Genomic DNA, 20,764 nt, shown 5'->3' with positions numbered 1-20,764 from the left:
TACTACACATATTCTCTCATTTTATGAGATGAGATCTGCCATCACTCTGAACAATTATCTTGTGATGATTATTATCTTATCTGTAACTAGCCCTACCAGTTTTTTTTATTTTGGACCTTTAAAAATTACAAGGTCACAAAATTGAAATTTAGCAGTAATCTCATTCAAAAGTTAACCCTACTAGACAAAATGTACTACCTAAAGTGGTTAAACAAAAAACAGAGGTGCAGGTATGAAAAAATCATGGTGAACCTCATTAGGTGGCCATGGTGGAGCTCTTGTTGTTCCAGCTGTATAAAATGTCTGTGGTTATTGTAAGTCTGCAGGTTTTCAAGAAAATATTCCATGGTTCCCAAGAAATACAGCCAGTGATGACTCAGAGTTTAGTACTGCTGTCTTAAAGATGTAGGTGCTTACTGTCAATTTTAGAGACATTTAACCAATTAGTTGAGGGACTCTTCATGTGTGCGTTGTTTAATCTTGTGCAAAAGGGTAAAACCAGCAGAGAAGTAACTAATCAAAACTCTTTGATGTAACAAATTAAATATTTATGTCAAAAAACAAGGAAGCGTGTGAACAAATTGTATATCATCTTTTACAAAAAAAAATGTTCAAGAATGATGTAATCATTTTGCTGCATTAAAATTGTGCCTCAGGGAAACTTAAATTTACTGCACAATGATAATTTTATATATAGGAGATACTGTAACATAAATGATCTCAATTAGAAGCAGAACTAATACATTTTCTTTGGAAATAAGTTGATGTGCCTGAACATCTGAAAGGCTGATAATGAGTAGTTTATCACAGGCCTTTAAGTCTAAGCTGCAACGTCCTAATGTAAAGAAGGGAAATTGCTGGTTCCTGCAAGAACCATTATCCACCTGGAAACCGTGAATTCAAATTCTAAGGCAATGAAAAAATAAGGTATAAATCTTTTGTGTAAAATTTAATTGGTTTATTTTTGGCTTCTCTTTATAAAATGAACAAGACAGATCTACACATCTATAATTGTGAACTGTTCATTTTTCAGTTAGAAGTTAGGCACGATGAAGAGGTTAACATTCGCTATGAAAAACAATTCACTAAGCAAGCAGTTACATCACATTCATTGACCAGTTACACCCAAATGGAAATGGGCCAGAACTTTTTAGAACTGTTAGAAAGCCTGGTTTTGTATTTTAAGATCTATCCGGAGTGACTCTGTACCACCCTGGTGCCATGCGGTCCAACGCTCACCTCGTCAGTGGGGGGGTACAGGGCAAAGAGCTCTGGGTAGCGACTGGCTTGGCGGGCCTCGTGGTTGTGTCTGTCCAGGTCATCAGGGTTACTGAACTTCAGGAGGTTCTCAACACGGCTGTCAGGCTGCAGGCCTCGCAGGTTAAAGTCTGTGGCCGTGAGTGTTGTCCGGCCAGAGTCATCGCACAGGACAGACAGCGAAGGGGACTTCACCTGCAGGCAGGACAGGGCAGGGTGTCACAAAGGCCTCCACACATCTTTTAGTTTTTTTAATATGAATCTTTACAATGCCTTAGTTTTCGATTAATTATTTAAGTATTTCATAGTTGATGTTTAGTTTTTACACAATGTCACATAAGGAACCTTTTCAAAGCTTCCCCTATTATTCATATTTTTACACAATCAAGTACATGTTTTGATTTAATCCAGCACATGGTTTCACATTTAAGACACTTTCTTGTATGCACTTCCTTCCATGTTTAACGACAGGGATCATCCTGTGATGTGCTACTCTGTATCAAACACTGTTCCACAGCTCCACTGCCTTTCAACATACAATGAATACAGTACATACAATATAAATAAATATACAATATTCATGCCAGATGTAGTCTTATGACAGATGTTTATTTATATTTTAATTGGGACCAGGGTGGCAGACAGATCCCAATTGATCGTCTCATTAAGAGCTCGTCAGGTTAATGACAGCTTTAGGGCAGTATGGGTATAGCAGCATACTCCCTGATTTGTTTGTGAAATACAACTTCAGTAGCTTCCTGCCACTTAATAAGCATCGATCTAACCCTGTCTTCAATGGAGACAGAGCACTGACTGTCAGAGGCCAAGAAGCAGGAAGTTTCAATGTCTCACATAACAAACAAAAGCCTGAAAAGCTCAACTTTGTACCATACCTTGGCCATCATCAATCTGAGCATGCCTGCTGTGCTTATTGCCTGGACAGCAGGCATATTAAAATAAACAGTACTCAGTAGAAAGTGGACTTATTAATATATAGAGTTGCAGGACGTGTATAGAGATGCTGCACAGTGGTACTGCAGCGCTGCCTACCGAGTATTCTTGGTTATCAGGGAGGACATCAGATTCAAAGGTTTGTTTCTGTAGCAGTTTGTGCAAGCCAGTCCTCTCAGAATATATAGTCAAACCATCCCCCTGGAACCTGTGAAGATGAAGACATTTTTATAGTATTGCAAATGCTCAACAGAAGAGAATAAATAAAAATGTCAATGTTTAAACACCCCCTTACTTTCAGAGAACTGCTCTATTTTTAATAGTACAGAACCAAGCTCAAGGTACTATATTTACATCGAAAATATTATTATATGGACAAAATCTATGTTCCAACGCAGAATGTTTATTTAGTTTTTTAGTTTTTTTAAGGCATCACTGGACACAGGTATAACTGAAGAGGTTATATAAATGTAGCATATATTACTTTAAATGAACCAGCAATTTACTCTTCTTCAGCAAAATGTACTGCAGTAGCAATCACCTGGGCTATAAAATCACTCTAGTGAATTGAAGTAGAAAGAAAGAAAGAAAGAAAGAAAGAAAGAAAGAAAGAAAGAAAGAAAGAAAGAAAGAAAGAAAGAAAGAAGTGAAGGTGAAAGTGTTACCATATTTACCTTCTGCTGACAACCAGCCATGGCTCAGTATAGGTCTGAACACAGTCCCTGATGTGAGGGTCCAGGTCCTCCCTGCAGCACACAGACCAGATGAACAGGAGTGAGACACACTCACTATCTCACCACATACACCAAGCTTCTCCTTTTCACTTATCAAACCTCTTTAAACTGCAATGAGTGAAAATAAGTAACACAACTCTAACTAAAATCTGAAGGAAAAAAAATAAAACTTCTGCAGCTGAACAATAGCCATCAATACAACTTGCTTGAGTAACCTTGTGGAAGATTGAAAATTAGTACCACCATTTAAACTTATTATTCAATTTTGCCCAATATAATTGTAGGATTGTGGACAGCTTTGTGGCACCTTTCTAGCAGAAGTAGCAGAGCAATGAGTCTGAAAATGGTTACGAACACCACAGGGAACACTTCAATTCTACAGAGAAGCAACACCAACCAAAACCTCCAACAACTTGGAACTGAAGGAACAGTCCAAGGTATTTGATTTCCTTTTCTGTGCTTTTTTTGAACATTCCTCGCTTTAAATTAAAGGATTTAACCAAGTCTCCATCACTTAACTCATACATTTTGACAGCTTGTTTCAGCTTTAAAACATGAAACTTGTTTACTAATGATTGATGTTCACTGAAGACATTCACTAGTTATTATTATTATTATTATTTATTTATTAGCAGACATCCTTATCCAGGGCGACTTACAAAATATAAGCGCAATACAAAGTTCTATCTTCTAGGCAAAAACGTATGGTTATATTACAAGAATGTGTTAATAATGAACAAAACATTTTCTATATCACTGATGGCATTGACAAATGTTTATTCATTTTAAAATCTAAAATGAAAACCCTGAAAGAACATGATTTAAATAACGCCTGAGACAGAGCTTTGTGTATAGGGTCTGAAAATGTGCTCATTCTTGATTGGGTTTTTTTTCTACTTTCTTCCCTTTAAACAATGATTTCATAGTTTAAAAATACTTGAAGAACTTCCACACCTCTGTATAATTTCCCAAACATAAAACAGTGATACTAGCCATCTGCCTGTTACAATGAACCCTTAATGGACTGCCCTGTCCCTTAAAGGAACCTAAAGGGAAATGTGATTGCATCCTCAGACAAACTGGTGTACCATTATGATTAATCTCTCAGTAATATCATTCAGAATCAACCCATTCAACAGAACATTCTCCATTTATGTGCTGATAACTCATGAGATAAAGCATGAGATATAAACAAGTGATCAGCTGGGCTGTCAAGAGACACATGCTCATTTTTCTCTGCTGAGTTTCCATGGAGAGGAACTTACCCTTCCTCAGGGACGGAGTGATACACCGTCCTGCACTCTCGGGGCACAAACTCCACTGCCAGGTCATCTTCAGGGAAATCCCCCAGCTCCTGCATCAGCTCTGAATCGCCACTGTTCAGCTGAGTCATCAGGAATTCCTCCAAATCCAGTGGCTCAACTGCTTCATAAAACTGAGGCTTGAAGGCCCCAAAAGGCAGAAAAATAAAACATTTAATGTGGTCCAAAGCAAAAATCCACACCAAACCGCTTTAACCTGCCAGTGCAAAGACTGCTTAGTGTGGAAAGACCTCTACATTGTGCTTAACAGAGCTCCAAACCCATGGTATTGAGTATGATAGACCAGGGACTTTCAAGAATCACCTGGGGTTTGTTTGAAGGCTTCAGTAGGCCTGCTGTTGATCTTGAATGTATTTATGTTCTACACTGGGCAAACAAAATAAACTTTTGGTCAACCAAAGCTGTCCTTCCTTCTGACCACAAACACTCTTTGCTTTATTGCCTTATGCATTTTAAGGCTTTCTGGTGATATAATATTTATATAATATATTATATAACATATATGGTGAGGCAGAATATGATAGATTAAAGTTGCAGAGAAATGGCTCAAATAACAAACATTACAAATTAAAACATAACTACGTAGCAAAGGACATCCCCCCTTCACAATGTTATGTAAGTAGACTGCATCTATAAGGCACAACAGGAATTAGGCATTTCAAGATACAGGCAATATACAGCAAGACAAAGACATTTCACACACATTCGTAAACCTAAGAAATAGTTGAAATAAACTGAAAGTGGTGAAATGGACAGACAAGTTCAGTGGTGATCTGTCTAGACATAATCCAACATGCAGAAAACAGAATTCAGTTTGCATTACTCCCCTATCAATTGTATAGCCTCAGGGACCAAAACGAATCACATTCCTGGGGTATGTACTGTGCCTTCATTTAGCTGCCGAATATGTTCTCCATGACTGTGACTGGAAAAACCTACCACTGTGCAGAGCCAAAGCAGAAATTAATCCCAGATCCTTTCTGTTCCATACAAGAACCTTTCACTGGGTGTGCTGGTTTAATATCTTCCAGTGTTATCACAACTGACAATCAAGGTTGTCCCACACCATTGTTTTCCAACCAGGGCACCATGTCGTGCCATCAGGCATGAACAGTTTTGAAAAATCACACATCAGAAAAACACAACCTGTACAATATATATTCATAAATAATACAGTAAACTTTAAAACAAAGATACCTGTGCAATCAATATTTTCAGTTAAGCAGGTGTGCCTTATTGCATTACATCAAAAGATTACCTACCTACCTCAAACATCCAAATTTCAATTATTTCAAACAAGAATTAAAGTAACTGTGCAGTGCAGGACTCAAAGACCAGATAGAATACAATTACATCAATAGGGTGGCTTCACAATGTTAGGCTATAACAAGCTAAGGTTTAGGCATATCAAAATGTAAACCTAAACTCCTCACTTAATTTAACTGAAATGCAAACATTAGCTAAATTACTAAACATTACATTGCTACATTCATCTGTATCCCTAATTAAACCCTAGCTTGGTCAAATTTCCTAATTTCTGACATACATTTTCTTTTTCATTGTGAATACCTTCTCCTATGTCCTGCCGTTTAATTAACAATGACTCTACTAGATTCTAGTATTTGAGTTCCATGTGAGTATTTCATGTTGTTTCTGGACAGTTTAGTGTGCATTCTTCTAGCACAACAATACAGTTACAGTGTCAAGTATACCAAAACAAACACTCCAGCACAAACTCAGCATTAACACAACCAGCTGGAAATGAAACCCATAAAAACGTAAATAACAGGAAAAAGCAGATGACACAAACTACCCCTTTCAGCATTTTTAAATGAGATCTATGAGAGTTGCACATACACTGTATCCTCCTCAATGAAATTCAGTCCCCTCAGAACAGTATGGTCAGCAATGCAATAAATCAGTATTTCCTTTGTAACTGAAAAGCTCAGTGGAATGATAATGTCAGGGCTGCAGTCTAGCAGACACAAATGCTAACCCTAAACAACAACCAAAACACTTGAGCAAGAATACTTGAGTTCAGTTATTTTTTAGATCCACTTGAAATACATTATTTAGTCAAACTTGGCAAACCCTATCACAACATGGACCATAACTAAATAATTGCATTCAGAATCTTTTCAGCTACACTTTCTCACAGTTTCTCAGATAATAAACAAATTAAGGCAAAGGCAAGAAGTATGAACTGGACTGAACTTAAACAATATTAACACCAAGATGTCTACTCACAACAGGGGTGTGACTTCCACTAAACTTGTAATAGCAACATGCATCTGTAAATTTGCATGCTGCATTATTGTATATTGGTCAACCAAATTATGCAGGAAATACTATCACCAGTGCAATTTACAATAGCAATTTTAACTATTAATGCCTATTTAATAATTAGCTAAATCAATCCAACCCTTAACAGCTAATGCAATGAAAATACAGAAATAATACATTAATAAAACATGCACTTTACAATATTTGAGCGGATTAATATAACTTCATAATAAAGATTGAAGAGACCAATTACAATTTCGATTTTTCTCCACTTGTTTGTTTATCTGATATATCAAATAGACTTACCCGGCTGATTTCTCTAAATCTAAGAGAGAAGCGATAAAATGGCGTCTTCCGGAAATGAAACCTACAGTTGATGTCTACAGGAGGTTTTTTTTTTTTAAACCCTTCCTCTTCATGTGGAAACCACAAGACACGCCAAACACAGAGACACTAAAGTCAGATGCTCTACATCAGGATGTGACCTCAATGGAGTTGCTCCATTTTTTGAGTGCCATCACATCGGAGCACTAATATGCACCAACTGACAAAATCGTACCCATGTGAAGCACAGAAACAAAAAACATAACAGAGAATATAATCTGTAGTAATTAAAAAAGAGGACAAGCATTTCTATTTAAATTGTAGGACAGGGACGTATGTTTTCTGGGGCATTGCAAGGCCTGATAGGAGACTGCTATGAAAGTAAACAATATATCACTGATAGCTACCAGGGAGGATATTAGAAAGACAGTAAAGGGTAAAACCGTAATAATTGAAAATGTGTAATAATGACAGTGTAAGATGTTGTCGCAGATTCAGAGTATTCTTTGAATTGATCCATTTCTGCTTGTGTTTATTTATATTATGATATTTTTTTCCTTTCTGACGTATTTTCCTAGTTGATGTATCACTCATCCCTGACTACATACATGTGTATCTTACGTCAATGTTTAACAACCAATCACCTGTTACAAAGATTCAATTAACTAATCTTTCACACAGTCACCGTTGTGGTCAGAAGGTGTCACTATTGCACGAGTATAGATACTAATTTGGCATTGGCAATGAATCTCAATTGAGTATCTACAAGCTACCATTGGACAAGGGCTTGCTGGAGACTACAGAAGCAACAATGGGGCTTGCTGTGCAATAGACGATGGGAAAAATAAACAGGATTAAAGTATTATGGAATGCTGTACTGTTCAAAATCCTTGTTGCTATATTTTTTTTGTATAAGCTCTAAGGTAAGCGAAAATCCATACTTCACCTAGAAAAGCTGACCCATTTTCATTGTAAATCAACAACAGATTCGGGATTAACAGCAGATAACTTTTTTACTGAGGATTATGAAGATAATACAATATATATTTATATAATAGAAACAGCTCAAGTAGAAGATTAACAACCAGGGTTTACATTACAGCATGATACTCACCATTTGCACCAAGGGGGAGGATGATGAATTTGAGTTCTGACGCTGATGCAATGCTCCGGTGCCATAACCTCCATAAAAGTGCTTCCTTACTTCTGCAGATGAGTGCCTACAAAAATTAAAAAGCATTTGGTTAAGATGCAAAAATCTGTGAATGTTGTTAAGCTAGCAAGTGGATTGATCCCCCCCTCCAAAAATAAAATAAAAGTAAACCATGTTATTGCTAGGATCATATGAGAATGAAGGTGTCAAGAGTTACAGCTGTTCTGCACATTTCCATAACCCATTATCTTAATCAAGGCTATAAACTCCTTATGCCTTAGATCCCAGGGCTAGGAGTATTGTTAATTTATGATAATGAAAGGAGCATTTCCCAAGACATGACAAGAATGCAGCATTCATAAAACAATAAGCCATTTGTTCATAAATTGGGAAACATACTGCTTGGAAGCTGTCAAACAACACTGTAACACAATGAAAGTGAAAAGTTCATACTGGATGCCTGTAATAAGACATATTGTAAGTAACAATGTGATTTAGGGTGGATAAGAATGCAGAAGAGAACTAGAAGAAAAAGTGATATGTTCCTGTGACGTTCAACAATCTATGAAATTGTCTATGAACTGGGGAAAAAAGAAAATAAAAGAAATACAGACAGCCTGCATGTCAAGTTTCTTTCTTGTTTGAACAAATAATGTAGAACACAACTTAATGAATGCTTTTCCTTGACATCATTATCTTTCACACCAGTGATATTTATTCATTTTCAATGCTGGGCATTGCCTTAGCTATGCTGGGGCAACAGTGTCCTGAAAAACAACAAGTGTATGAGTATACAGAACTTGCCTGGCAAAGGCAACTGGTTTTGCCAACTACAAAACAGAAGCAGCTTTCTGTTTTTGCTTCAAATGAAGCAGAAAATCGTTCAGACAGTATAATTAGAATGCACAGAAATGTTACCAGGACAGCAAGGCCAAAAAAAAAAAAAAAGAGCTGAACAGACCTCCCTCAGACCCAGTTTCTCTTAACAGCTTTCTTCATTCTTTTCATTTCAATTGCTCTGTTTAGAGCGGACAAACATCCTTCCTTTGGAGCTCCACTTCACAAGGGAGCTGACGAAATTCACATGAAAATATAATGCAGCTGATATCCAAAAAGACACAAGCACACCAGCCCATAGAAACTCAGCTCAACAGACCTGCATTGTGTGCAGGCCTTTATGTGAAAATGTTGCCAAATGGGTCAGTGTCCAAGTGGTACTCAAGCTCGGGATTATTCAGCCTGAATTCATAATCATTAACCAGCAATCGCCTCTTGTGCGCTACACTGCTAAACATGAATTTACTTCAGCTGGACGTCAAAATTCAAAAGTACACAGCCAGAGAGAATACAGACTTCGCTGGTGTTTGGCAAGTCCTGCCCAACAACACTGGTAAAGGATGACATGCCCTGTATCCCCCTGCTTCCTGAACCACTATGTGACAATTATAGACATGCCATTTAAGGTTACAAATGATAGTGATTGTGTAATATTTTCATTGTCTTTATACAGTAGGTGATTCATGGATTTCCTTACTATTCATAAAACTGCCAAACATAAGCTGGACCACAAAATCTTGCTTTGGGAAGAAAGCAGGAAGCATTTTACTGCATAATGCCTTCAAAAGATAAATTAATAGTAGGCTATTTTAAAAGCAATGAACAAAACAAGGACACATTTTACAATCTAGCCCCTGACCTGAATCAGCAGTAGTAAATGTCATGGAGATAACTTCAATGTATGTTTTCCTTTTGTGAAAATAAATAGTTTAAGACCATTTGGAGTAAACGTTTTCAAACAATGTCAATAAACTTGTCCTTCAGAAACCTATAGCATTTTTCAATGTGGAATTTGATAATACCTTTTAAAAGACAATATTTGACATACTTTTCATAGATGTAAATGTGTATTTAATGGAAATTCAAATGAGATCACTAAACATAAGAGTGGAAATCACAACACTGAGTACTGTAAAAACACATTGAAACCATAATAAAGTCTTTAAAGATGAATGAGTGCGCTTTTCAAAATTACAGCATCACAAATCCCCAGTGATGCTGATACAATTATTTAACGATTATACCTGTGATCCTCGTTTTCATTGCCCTCACGCTGACACATTTATTCATTGAACATTTACTGCCCAATCAATCAAAATGTCAGCTGATGGCTGTGAGGTGCACATCAGGGCTGCTCTCTGTCTCTGACATCACCAGCAGCTGTGAAACTGAATGTTTGTCCAGATCGCATTGTGACGGAAGCACCTGTAGGTGGCATTTCTCAGTCTGCTGACAAATATGTCAGAAAAACCAACCTCCAGGACACACCCTTATTCAAGGACATGAAACCTACCCATTTTATAGGTCTGAATTAGTTACAGCAGTGTGTGGAGATGTAGAAGTTATCATTTTTGCAAGGCTACGAGTTGTTCTTTAAACAACAGAATGGCAAAACAACTACTTCACAGTGTAAATTGAACCCTTCCTGCAATGTTCAAGGGTCACAATCTAGCAGGCTTTATTGTCTGGTTACATCATCACATTACACATAAGAATGGGGCTAAATTGGTTCAGCTTATGATACATTCACCTCAGCTGGAAAGTACCCCAGAATCACTAACTATTGAAGACCACGGCCCTACTTGGTGTTAAACAACACTGAAGTTTTTGTATGGGCAGGTACAATAGATGTCTTAAACAAACCAAGTGGGTACAGGCTAGTTAATGACTAATTCAGAACAGCCTCACTAGAAGAATGCACTATGTAGCACAGTGCACTTCAGCCATTCTTCAGCCACTGTGTGTACGGGGGATATGACTATAGGGACATAGGGACTTACAGATAAGAGCAATGCTTTCCCTATCCTTTAAACTATTATGCTTTAAAATATTATCCTTTAGTCTCTTCTGCATCAGTCTGACATTGAATTCAACCTCACAGCTCATTCATTGTATTCCTTTACAAACCTAAAGTACAACTATGGCTTTTTTAAACTATACCTCTTATGACAGATCTTTAAATAAGGGAAATCTACATGCAAATATTGCAGGCACCAGGAACAGTGTTTTGAATAAACATACAGAGAGCGAGTACATATACAGACATTAATACAGGCTTTCCCATTATAAAATGTCAAAACCAGATACACTCCTAATGTGTAGATAGCAAGCAAATAGTAAAGAGTCCCTTAGCAAACTATTTTCTTAGAATAAATTAAACATATTTCTTTAGTTGTTAAGTAATATCTACTAAATAAGAATGCAACTTATCAGCCATATGAAAAGCTGAAGTGCTGCAGTTTTGACAAGCTGCTCTCGTTTACTCACAATACATTAAGACGTTAAACTATCAATGAATTACATCTCTATGAATTTTCCTTTGCATACACCAGTAAGTAAAAGTAAGTCAAAGCGCAGTTTTGTAGGGTAAAGTGTAGATTCATCAGAATTAAAAATACATGCATTTGAAAACCTTTATTTTCATATTAAATCAATACTGCAGTTTCTAAAGCTCCCCTATTCTGCACACTACGTTTTTGAAATGCTTTCTCTATAAATGGTCTTTGAACTGCTTAAAATAGGAAAGCAGGTAATTAGAAGGTGTGTTAAAATGCAGCTATGCAAAAGTCAACACCCTCCAAGCTAGCACACTACAATCTATACAAAAACAGCAGTCAACTGTAACCCTTGCTTTACAGAGGGATACGCTTTTATCTTCCATACACAGCACAAGCAAATCAATCTCTTCCCAACAGGAAAGTGTTTCCGTTTAAGCTTTAGTATTTAATGTTTTTTGTTTGTTTCTTAATAAAGGAGTAAACATAAAATGCAATGTGTAAGTATAATGATCTTTGTGTCTTTATATTTAGAGTTTTCGACAATTACTGAACAGACAGCACTTGCGCACTCCCTGTACACCCCAAGAAGAGAGGCAGCCACACTTTAACCCAACCATTTTCTTGCCGACCACAGCTGTGATACTGAACCCTGTACTGAAGGGTCCTGCAAAAGGGCTGATAGGATAATTAAGCTTTCATGTCCCTCAAAGTCTGACCTTCTATTGAGGTTTCACAAGTTACCCATTTTTTCCTGAATTGTTGAGGGTTTTGTTGAAGTGAATCTTTGTACAATGGGGAGAGGCCGGGGAAATCGAACTTCACTTCAGTCTTTGCCAAGCAAGATGTAAACCAAAACCACCAGAGGTTACGCTCAGACATTTGAGAGATCTGTGCTTGATTATTGTGTACATTAGCAACAAACGCCCATAGTTGTATTGAACTCTTATTGAGCAATATTGGCCCCGTCTGCTGTGTGTACTTCTCAAGGCACAAAACACCAAGAAAGAAGACTGCAATTATGCAATACACAATATAACCTCATTATATTTCCCTTGCCTGCAAAATTCTTACAGCTCTATTCGAACATGAGGTACATTTGCATATAGAGTGACTCAATACTCCCGTGGGGCTCTGTTTAAATACTGTAGGGGAGGCCAAGAATGGAAATAAACAGAGGCCATTGACCGGGAGGTAAACAGCTTTGCTGCCCAAAGTTTGCAAAATAGCTAAAAAATACCAAATAATGGTGAGGCAGAATTACAAAACAGTTTAGTTCACGAACTCTCACTGTGTCCATAAGCCTGCCAACAGTGTATCGCAGGGCAGGCCACAAAGAATATACTCATTTCACAGCTGACTGGACTGGGGTTATGGGGATTTAAGGAGTTATCTGAGCTGCTGAAGATAACCAGAGTCACCCCTATAGAAAGGCACAGTTCAATCAGTGAAGTGTAACCAAGAAAAGCTATAAGTATGGCAAAATAAAGGCATAAGTAGGACAAGTCCTTAAGTAGGACAAGTTCTGACAAAAAATGCCAAGACATTCAGATGCACTGTTGACATAATGCCATGTGGCATTTTTGCTGAAAAAGTACATGAGTTGATCTGACATGGGGAATTATTAGATGACATTATAAATTGCCAGCAGAGGTCCTCTTCGCCAGTAAACAATGAAACTGAGACTTCTTCTTCAATTAAACCATGGGTATTAAAAGGATGCCCAGTTGTTTCAAGAATGAGAATTTGCAGGTGGTTTAGTAATGACTTCAGTACAATGTTTGTGGCGAACAGCAGAAGAGAGCTTAGCTTACCTCACCAACTGAAATTTCCTGTTGTAAATATAGCCCTTCCTGTGTCTTTGTACCCAAGACCCTCCAGTAAGCTTTTGTGCTGCGGTTTTGGGCTGGAAATATCTTTTCTATGATTTACACAAGACCACGATGGGCATACTGCAGAAATTAAGGAGTCACCATCTTTTCTACCTACAGACATTTCTCAGTTTCTAGAGTATGTATTGCACTGGTTTTCACATTATATCCAACACTATTCTCATTTTCCTTTTTTATTTGCATGCAGTATTTATCAGCACGATTGAACAACATCACCGGTTAAATATTAAAAGGCTTTGGATGGCCTTGCTGAAGGCAACATTTCATAAATAACAATTCTCTTTGCAAAGCACAGAAGGGAAATGCTAGTCCTAGAAAAAAACATCTGAGCTCACTAATCTAGAATATCAGATAATTACACAAACTGAAAGCTTTGAAGACACACAGTCATCATTGTTATGATCGTGATGCACATGGCTATCATTAGAATGATTATTATTATCGGAAGAAGTGGTAGGAGGAGTAACTACTCTATGTAATGTGACATGTACTTACTTTTCACAATGAAATGGCCCATACTACTGAAATCCCTAGCTCCATTGAAGGGGAGCAGGTACAATAGTGTGGAGATTGCTGAATCACTGATCAGCTTTCACTTGACCCGGAGGTGTAACTGGTCAGTGCTGAAAGGAACTAAGAATAGCCAATATCCACTGCCTATTTCAGAAAATATCAAGCCATAGACTCAACCTAAGACTGGAAAATGCAATGGGGTTTGAAACTAGAAAGTTCCCAGTTCAATTATTTTCTGAGCTTATCACCTTATAGAAAAAAAAAGAACAACAATAAAGGCTGGGTTCCATTTACTAATTTATTTAACAAGACTTTTTAAGTAATTTCAGACATATTTGAACTCCCACCAACAAACTTGAGAATGAAACCTCTTAACATACTACACATATTTCAAATGCCAGTTTAATAAATGTCAGCTATTAAGGTCCATTAACCTTAAAACTATGAAAAACAATACTCAAAAAGGAATAACTTACACAATATTCCAATCAACAGAGTTTCTACATTACCGGCAATCTGGTAAAAATACTTTAAAATACAGAAATCTGCCAAGATATTTATTGACCTTAACCAACTATGAAGGTTGTAAGTTATATGTCATATGTAAGTTAATAGCTGTGTGTCTTTAAGGTCTACAGTTCATTCTTTAAATCACCATCTCTGTACTGTAGCTAACTGAACAATACTTTTTCAGCTATATGTATACCTCACATATCAGACATGCCATTCTGGGCCATTATCTTCACATTATCATTAGGCAGCATCATTGTAATCAACTATTTCAAGGAACACGGGAATGCTAATGGGATCCATATTTTTGAAGTTCCCTTGGCAGCTAGTGTCAGCCTAGGTTTTCTGAATGTTTAAAATTCCTCTTGAAGAGGCATGCAAGTTCATTCAGCTCCCGACAACATCAGCCCCAAAGATACACCTTTCCTGTATGGCCTGAAGCTAAACAAATTCCCTTTACGAATGTCATTCATTCAATTCACTGAAAAGAAAAAAATATTCAGGATGCATATTCATATCACGGCCTTAAAATATACAATCCTTAAAAAGTCCAAGATTCAAAAGAAAGCAAACTGTGTGACTCAGCAAAAAGTAGAAGGCAAAGGCACATCTTGTGATGAGAATGAAGTCCTTGTCGGGATTCACTAGGCCTAAGTCAAAGAGGCCGACTGGGCCACTGTTTCCCCCAGGCAAAATTTGTTTAAGACAGATTTCTGTCCAAACAATTTCCAACAATGTAATGCAGAGCAATAAGGTTATTTGTGTACTGCTTTTCTGGTTTCCTGTGAAAATACTGAATATTGAATATTCAATCCATGATATTTTCTAAATCATCAGAGCATCTCATATAAAATTGGATATTTTCTGCTTTGTTATTTCCCGTTATTAGCTGTCCTTTTATTTAAATAAATGACCACAGGTGATGCATATCTTTTTGAAACTCTATGATCACACAAGAGTTTGTTTTTCTATGAAGACCTGACTGAAACACAGCTGCAGAAACCTTAGTATCTGAGCGTTACCTAAAAAACAATGCCCAAAATAAATAGTATTTGGAACCTTCTTTCCCCTTCTTCATTCTACCTAAGCAATGCATTAGCTTCTGGAATCGGGAACATTCCAAGTTAAATATTTTTCTGATCTTATTTTAGATTTGCTAAATCAAAGCCAATGTAGTTAATATATAAGTTATTGATCCAAATAGGAGGCATGTGTTTTTGTTTGTTTGTTTGTGGGTTTGTTTGTTTTTGATTCTTGTTTTTTCTCTTAAAAGAACATTTTTAAATGAATACACTGCCATAAATACTCCTGCACAGACAGATGCAGTATGTAAAATGCAGGGTGATTCTTCGGTCTACTGGTAACTAGCAGGAGAGGTAACAGCCTAAACAAGTTCTACTTCATAGTTTGACTGCCACCTACCATACCCTGGAAACACCGTCAGCCAAGAATCTTTACTTAGATCTTGACATCCCTTTTAAATTACATGTTTGAATTCAGGCCAGGACCAAATTCAATCCTTAGTCCACCCGCTAACTGCAAATTAAAATTACATGTTTAATTAAATGAAAATGCATTTTTTTGAATGATGATTCTTATTTCCACCTAATGCAAAAGCCAGCATCAAACACTGTGTTTTTAATTTGCAACTGGTAGTTCTGATTGAATCTAGTCCTTAATTAAGGAAGCCAATTAAACACTTATTAACACACCAGCCTTTTTCATTAAAAAATATATAGGTCTAATTCACTCCAATATTTCAATACGAAATTTAATACAAACATCAAAAAAGTTGCTCAATCGAATTATTGCTGCTGGCTTTGAATGAGTGAAGTTTACTTATTGCAACATTTCAGGACAAAGCTGATTGTTTAATCTTGTAAGTCAGTGCTTATGAGCATGGCCTGCAGACACATGAACTGCAGAGAAGACCTTCCTGTTTAGGTGTTAGTGGTTGTGTAGTTTACAGTAACAGTAACTAAGAATTACATCTTCTAAACCTTCTGATGTTTCACTTTCATGTACTATTCTCAATTACATTTGAGACAGACAATCTAAAGACAAAAATTTACAGGGAATTACAATAAGATAACTTGGTAAGGATCACAACAAATTATTTCAATGGTGTTTCTTTTTCTTGAACTGCTAAGAAATGCATACCAACAACAACAACAACAATAATAATAATAATAATAATAATGTGAACCACCTAAATACTAAAACCAGAGCATCAGACTCCTTTCCACGTAAGAAAATACAGTAAGTAAATCATTGATTGACTGTGTTATTATTTATTTCCATCCCATCTCCATAGTCGGTGCTGCCAATATAAATTACGTAAGGATTAAGACACAGATGCAGGCGGTGCAATCTGCGTTGCGAAACCAGCTGGATCTCTGCTTTTATCTCCACTAACACTTCTCCAATATCTACAGCCACAGCTGACTGTGCAGTTGTGGTTCTATGATCTGTAATCATTATTTGTTGCATGTCTTCAGATGACCACATTTTCTGTTCCTTTACTGTGTTTGGTGATTTTTTTAAGCTTCTACCCTAACTGTCAATGGGAGGTTACCAGCTGCAGCTGCTCATATCACCTGAACAGCAGGTGAATACTTTACAGTGGTCAGTTAAAACAACAGTGGCGCCAGCAGATACTGACATAAGATAGTTAGCATCATGAGATAACCTACATCATAAGACACTGCTGAATCAGAAATCCGGTTTCAGAAAACAAAAGTAAACAAGACAAACACCACCACAAAACTGATACCGATGTAATATGCTTCACACTTAAAATCCTGCTTGTGGCAATATTCATTGATTTGTATAGTATTATGGAGTGGCATAGCTGACCACTATTCCAAAAGCTATTTACAGCCCCAGTGTTGATAGTTCAAAGAAGTTCTCAAATAAAACAATCAGACCAAAAACAGGGGGTGTCACAACTACCACAACTTGGCAATTATGCAGACATTAACTTCACACATGGGCTTCCACCCTTTGCAACCCTCAAAGTAAACTTCTTTCCCCCAGACTCTCGGTCATAAAGATTTTGTTCTGAGAATGGATAGCAAAGCCCTTTCACCAGGCCTGCACAGCTCACCCACACTAAGCACACCGCTGCCTTGCAGAAGCCAAAGAACAATGATAAAAGGAAGTGTATTGTTGGCATGTTACTAGGAACTACTTAAAAATAAGTTCCTATTGAAAAAAGTATAACTTCTTATTTTGGAGGGTTTCATCTGTGTGGTCCTGCCCTAAAAATAAAATCAATTTTGCACTAGGAAATGACAATCGATCTGCAAAAGCCTCGCTGTCATTATGTGATTTGCCTTATGAAAGCAATTTGATTTTTCATAGTTTCTTAGACAATGAATATGTCAGTCAAGATATTTTTGAGTCATAATAAACATAATCAATATAACCTACAAATGCAACCATGCTTTATGTATACTTTGTGCAGAAACGCACTGCTCATTCAAAACATTTTCAACATAAAATCAATACTAAGCTCACACATTAAATAATACTACCACAACTACTACTACTGGTATCACATTAGTTCAACACAATGTTATACAATCCCTTTCCAGATATACAGTAAACCAATGCAACCTATTTCAACATCATGGTTTATTCCCAGGTTGTGTCTAATATATGGATATTAATGATTGAATTTGGCCCTCCACTTTGTTTTCAGCAGCTTTTCATCCCTGATTCAGAAGACTGGAACAACTCCATGAAAATGAAACATAATTATTATTAGAGAGATGCAAGGGAATCTGTAAATGTACCCCTCTTTAATAATGGACCTGGCTGAATGACACAGAAACTGATTAAATTGTCTCTCCTTCCAAACATAAGTTGAAACTTAAAAATGGGGAACTTCAAATAGACACAAAAAATCAGGCTGTAGCAACGACTCCTAATAACACATTCAGGCCCATATCCTGTTTTACTCAACGTGTACAAAGCTGCTTGACATGATAACTAAATCAATGAACCACAATGTAGATGCTTCAGCCTATGATACATCTGACCATAGCCAGCCATATTGCTGAGAACAGAAACTTGACAAAGTGCAGGAGTCTCTGTAAAACAAATACCCGGTAGCTGGTTACTACAATATAAACTTAAACTATATTGTCAATCCAGCAGGGAAACCAAATGAGAGCGTTAAATTATGTAAACCAGGTGGCAAATGTAATTGAGTGATTTTCATCTGACCTAACGGACAGCATCAGGTTGTCAGTGAGGTTATAAACTATGTTTTGAAAAAATGTTGTCATCCATTTTAAGTTAAAACAGCCTGGAGGCACATTTCCTGGAAAAGGGTTCCCAATAAATGCTGTGATGTACTGGGTAAATATGTATCAACATCATTTGTCTTTCTCTCTGGCAAACTGTGAGCCTAATACATTCACTTCACAAACAAGGTATAAAATTCAACCAATGTTCTCTGTTACAACGACTCCACACTACAAATGTTTTACTAGTGCATAATTTTACATTAAAAGTCATATTTTTAACATACTGATGTATCACGCGGCATGAGCAAAGCTACAGCTTTCTTGAACATCCTGCAATTTCTTGGCTTGGCTACATTTGTTAAGCTGACAGGATGTAATGCCAATTGGCAATGCTAAAGCCGAGTGCACGGTAGGAGCACTTCCTTTATATATTTCTACTTAAGCTTATAATCATTTTTTTAATCATTTTTTCTGTAACTTTTTTGTTATTGTTTTTGTGTTTTTTACATTTAATAATTGGTTTGCTCCATTGCATATTTCTATTTGTGGGTTTTGCTTGTAGCTTACAACATCCTCTGTTTAAAGCCTGGTCACAACATGTATCCTCCAATGGTCTCATTCATTTCCTTCACACCTGGTTATTGTGGAAGACCGGTGACCACATTCATTTCATTTTTAGCACTGTACAGCACTGGATGCTGTATTGCTCGAGTACATGCTTTCTCTGCTGAAAATAAAGAATATAAATTGATTAAGGGAAATGATAAAAAGAGAAGTAGATACATGAGCAAATGTCAGAAATAGGAAATGATGCAAACTGAACTCACCCATTTGTGCAACAGCAGCTAACAGCAATTTTGTTCAGTACTAGTTCAAATAAACATTAGTTTCAACTCATGTTAATCCACAATCATTGCGATCTACAGGGGCCATGTATTTGTTTATGTAGAATGAAAGCAAATTCATAAAGCAATTAGAACATAAGAATTGAGAGCAAAGATGAACCTTTTAAACAAATAAAGCAATGACTTTAGATATATATATATATAATGTAATTCTGGTTTCCTATGGGTTAAGAATCAAAAGTGGCACGAAATTGGCCCATATACCCACACAACCTACAGCATCATATTTCATTGAACATTTTAAAAGATAATTTAAACCTGAAAGTAGGACAGAACTCTGGAGTCTGTGATTTGGGATACATTATCTCTATTGAAACATACAGAGGCTGACCTGTGCAGTAATTTACTTGAAATTTGAAAGAAAGTTGTTAGGACTCAGTCCAAGTCTTGTCCACAGCCTGACTCTGTAATTTCCAGCACATAATGACTATTGATATAGACGGGTTATGCAAAATAGCACTGTATGTCGCTTGTTCAACAACGTGTGCAAGTAAACCATTTTAATAACGTAAATACAGAAACATTTGTTAAATAATTCAATCTATTCCAAATTTGTATTTACAGGATTGTTAAACGCATTTATTATGACGTGATATTAAATGCCATGATAGGCAAAATTAAAATGACCAAAACGTTGTTCCCATTTTCAATAATAATAATACTAATTTGAATTATCATAGCCGGAGAAGACTGGTTACGCTACACGCCCCTTGAATTAACACTGAAAACGTGTAGCAGCCTGCAACTCTGGATTCCTGCATTCGCGAATGTTGACAGAATAGAAACGTGTTGCATAGAAAGCTACAACAAATACCCAAATCAAAACTTTGATAAACCCGTTCATGTCTGAAAAGGCTCACCTGTTGAGTTTCAGAGCAAAGGCTCTTCTGTCCGCGGCTGGCAGCGTGGCCATATGAGGTTATTCCAGTCGCACAGCACTGTCCGGCTCGGTGGCAACTTTCTCGGCGCAGCAGTGAATGTCATGGGGCTCCTGCTGCTCCTGCTGCTCCTGCTGCTGCTGCTGCTCTGGGTGGAAACTTCCGCATTTGCACTGTACACATGTCCTGCAAGAGAAGCTTTATACTGCTGCGGACTGCATTGGGGGATTTGCTGAAAAGGGTCTTTAATAACACAGAGCATCGATAGCAAACACTCGCACTATTGTCTCTTGGCTTCATTGTTGCATTGTTGCATTGCTACAATGAAGGCACGATACAATATTGCGAGGGGTTTAAACCATTGCTACACAATGTATATCATTCATACAAATCATTGACATATATAGTGTATGTTATTTATCGTTCAATAAACAGCTTTCTCAAAAGTGCTCATTTA

At 37.0% G+C, this 20,764-nt stretch overlaps 1 protein-coding gene across 3 annotated transcripts in view; it reads right to left on the bottom strand.

Annotated features, from left to right (window-relative positions):
• dock8 (dedicator of cytokinesis 8) overlaps positions 1 to 20,466 on the bottom strand; it is a 65,906-nt gene extending 45,440 nt beyond the window's left edge. The window contains exons 1-6 of one of the 3 annotated variants that reach the window (XM_066711207.1): positions 20,290 to 20,466; positions 7,986 to 8,091; positions 4,208 to 4,383; positions 2,883 to 2,954; positions 2,308 to 2,416; positions 1,240 to 1,452 (exon numbers count right to left, since the gene is read on the bottom strand). In XM_066711207.1, the coding sequence (XP_066567304.1) occupies positions 1,240 to 1,452; positions 2,308 to 2,416; positions 2,883 to 2,954; positions 4,208 to 4,383; positions 7,986 to 8,091; positions 20,290 to 20,342 (729 nt within the window). In that variant the 5' untranslated portion in view covers positions 20,343 to 20,466. Of the gene's footprint in view, positions 1 to 1,239; positions 1,453 to 2,307; positions 2,417 to 2,882; positions 2,955 to 4,207; positions 4,384 to 6,853; positions 6,909 to 7,985; positions 8,092 to 20,289 lie in introns of those variants that run through there. The other 2 variants (XM_066711206.1, XM_066711209.1) reach the window with 2 other exon arrangements.
• Between the last annotated feature and the right edge of the window lie 298 nt (positions 20,467 to 20,764).

Source organism: Amia ocellicauda, chromosome 8 (genome assembly GCF_036373705.1).
Source record: "Amia ocellicauda isolate fAmiCal2 chromosome 8, fAmiCal2.hap1, whole genome shotgun sequence".
NCBI classification, from domain to species: Eukaryota; Metazoa; Chordata; class Actinopteri; order Amiiformes; family Amiidae; genus Amia; species Amia ocellicauda.
The sequence above is the reverse complement of the archived record's forward strand: the minus strand, read 5'-3'. Positions and strand labels throughout refer to the sequence as shown.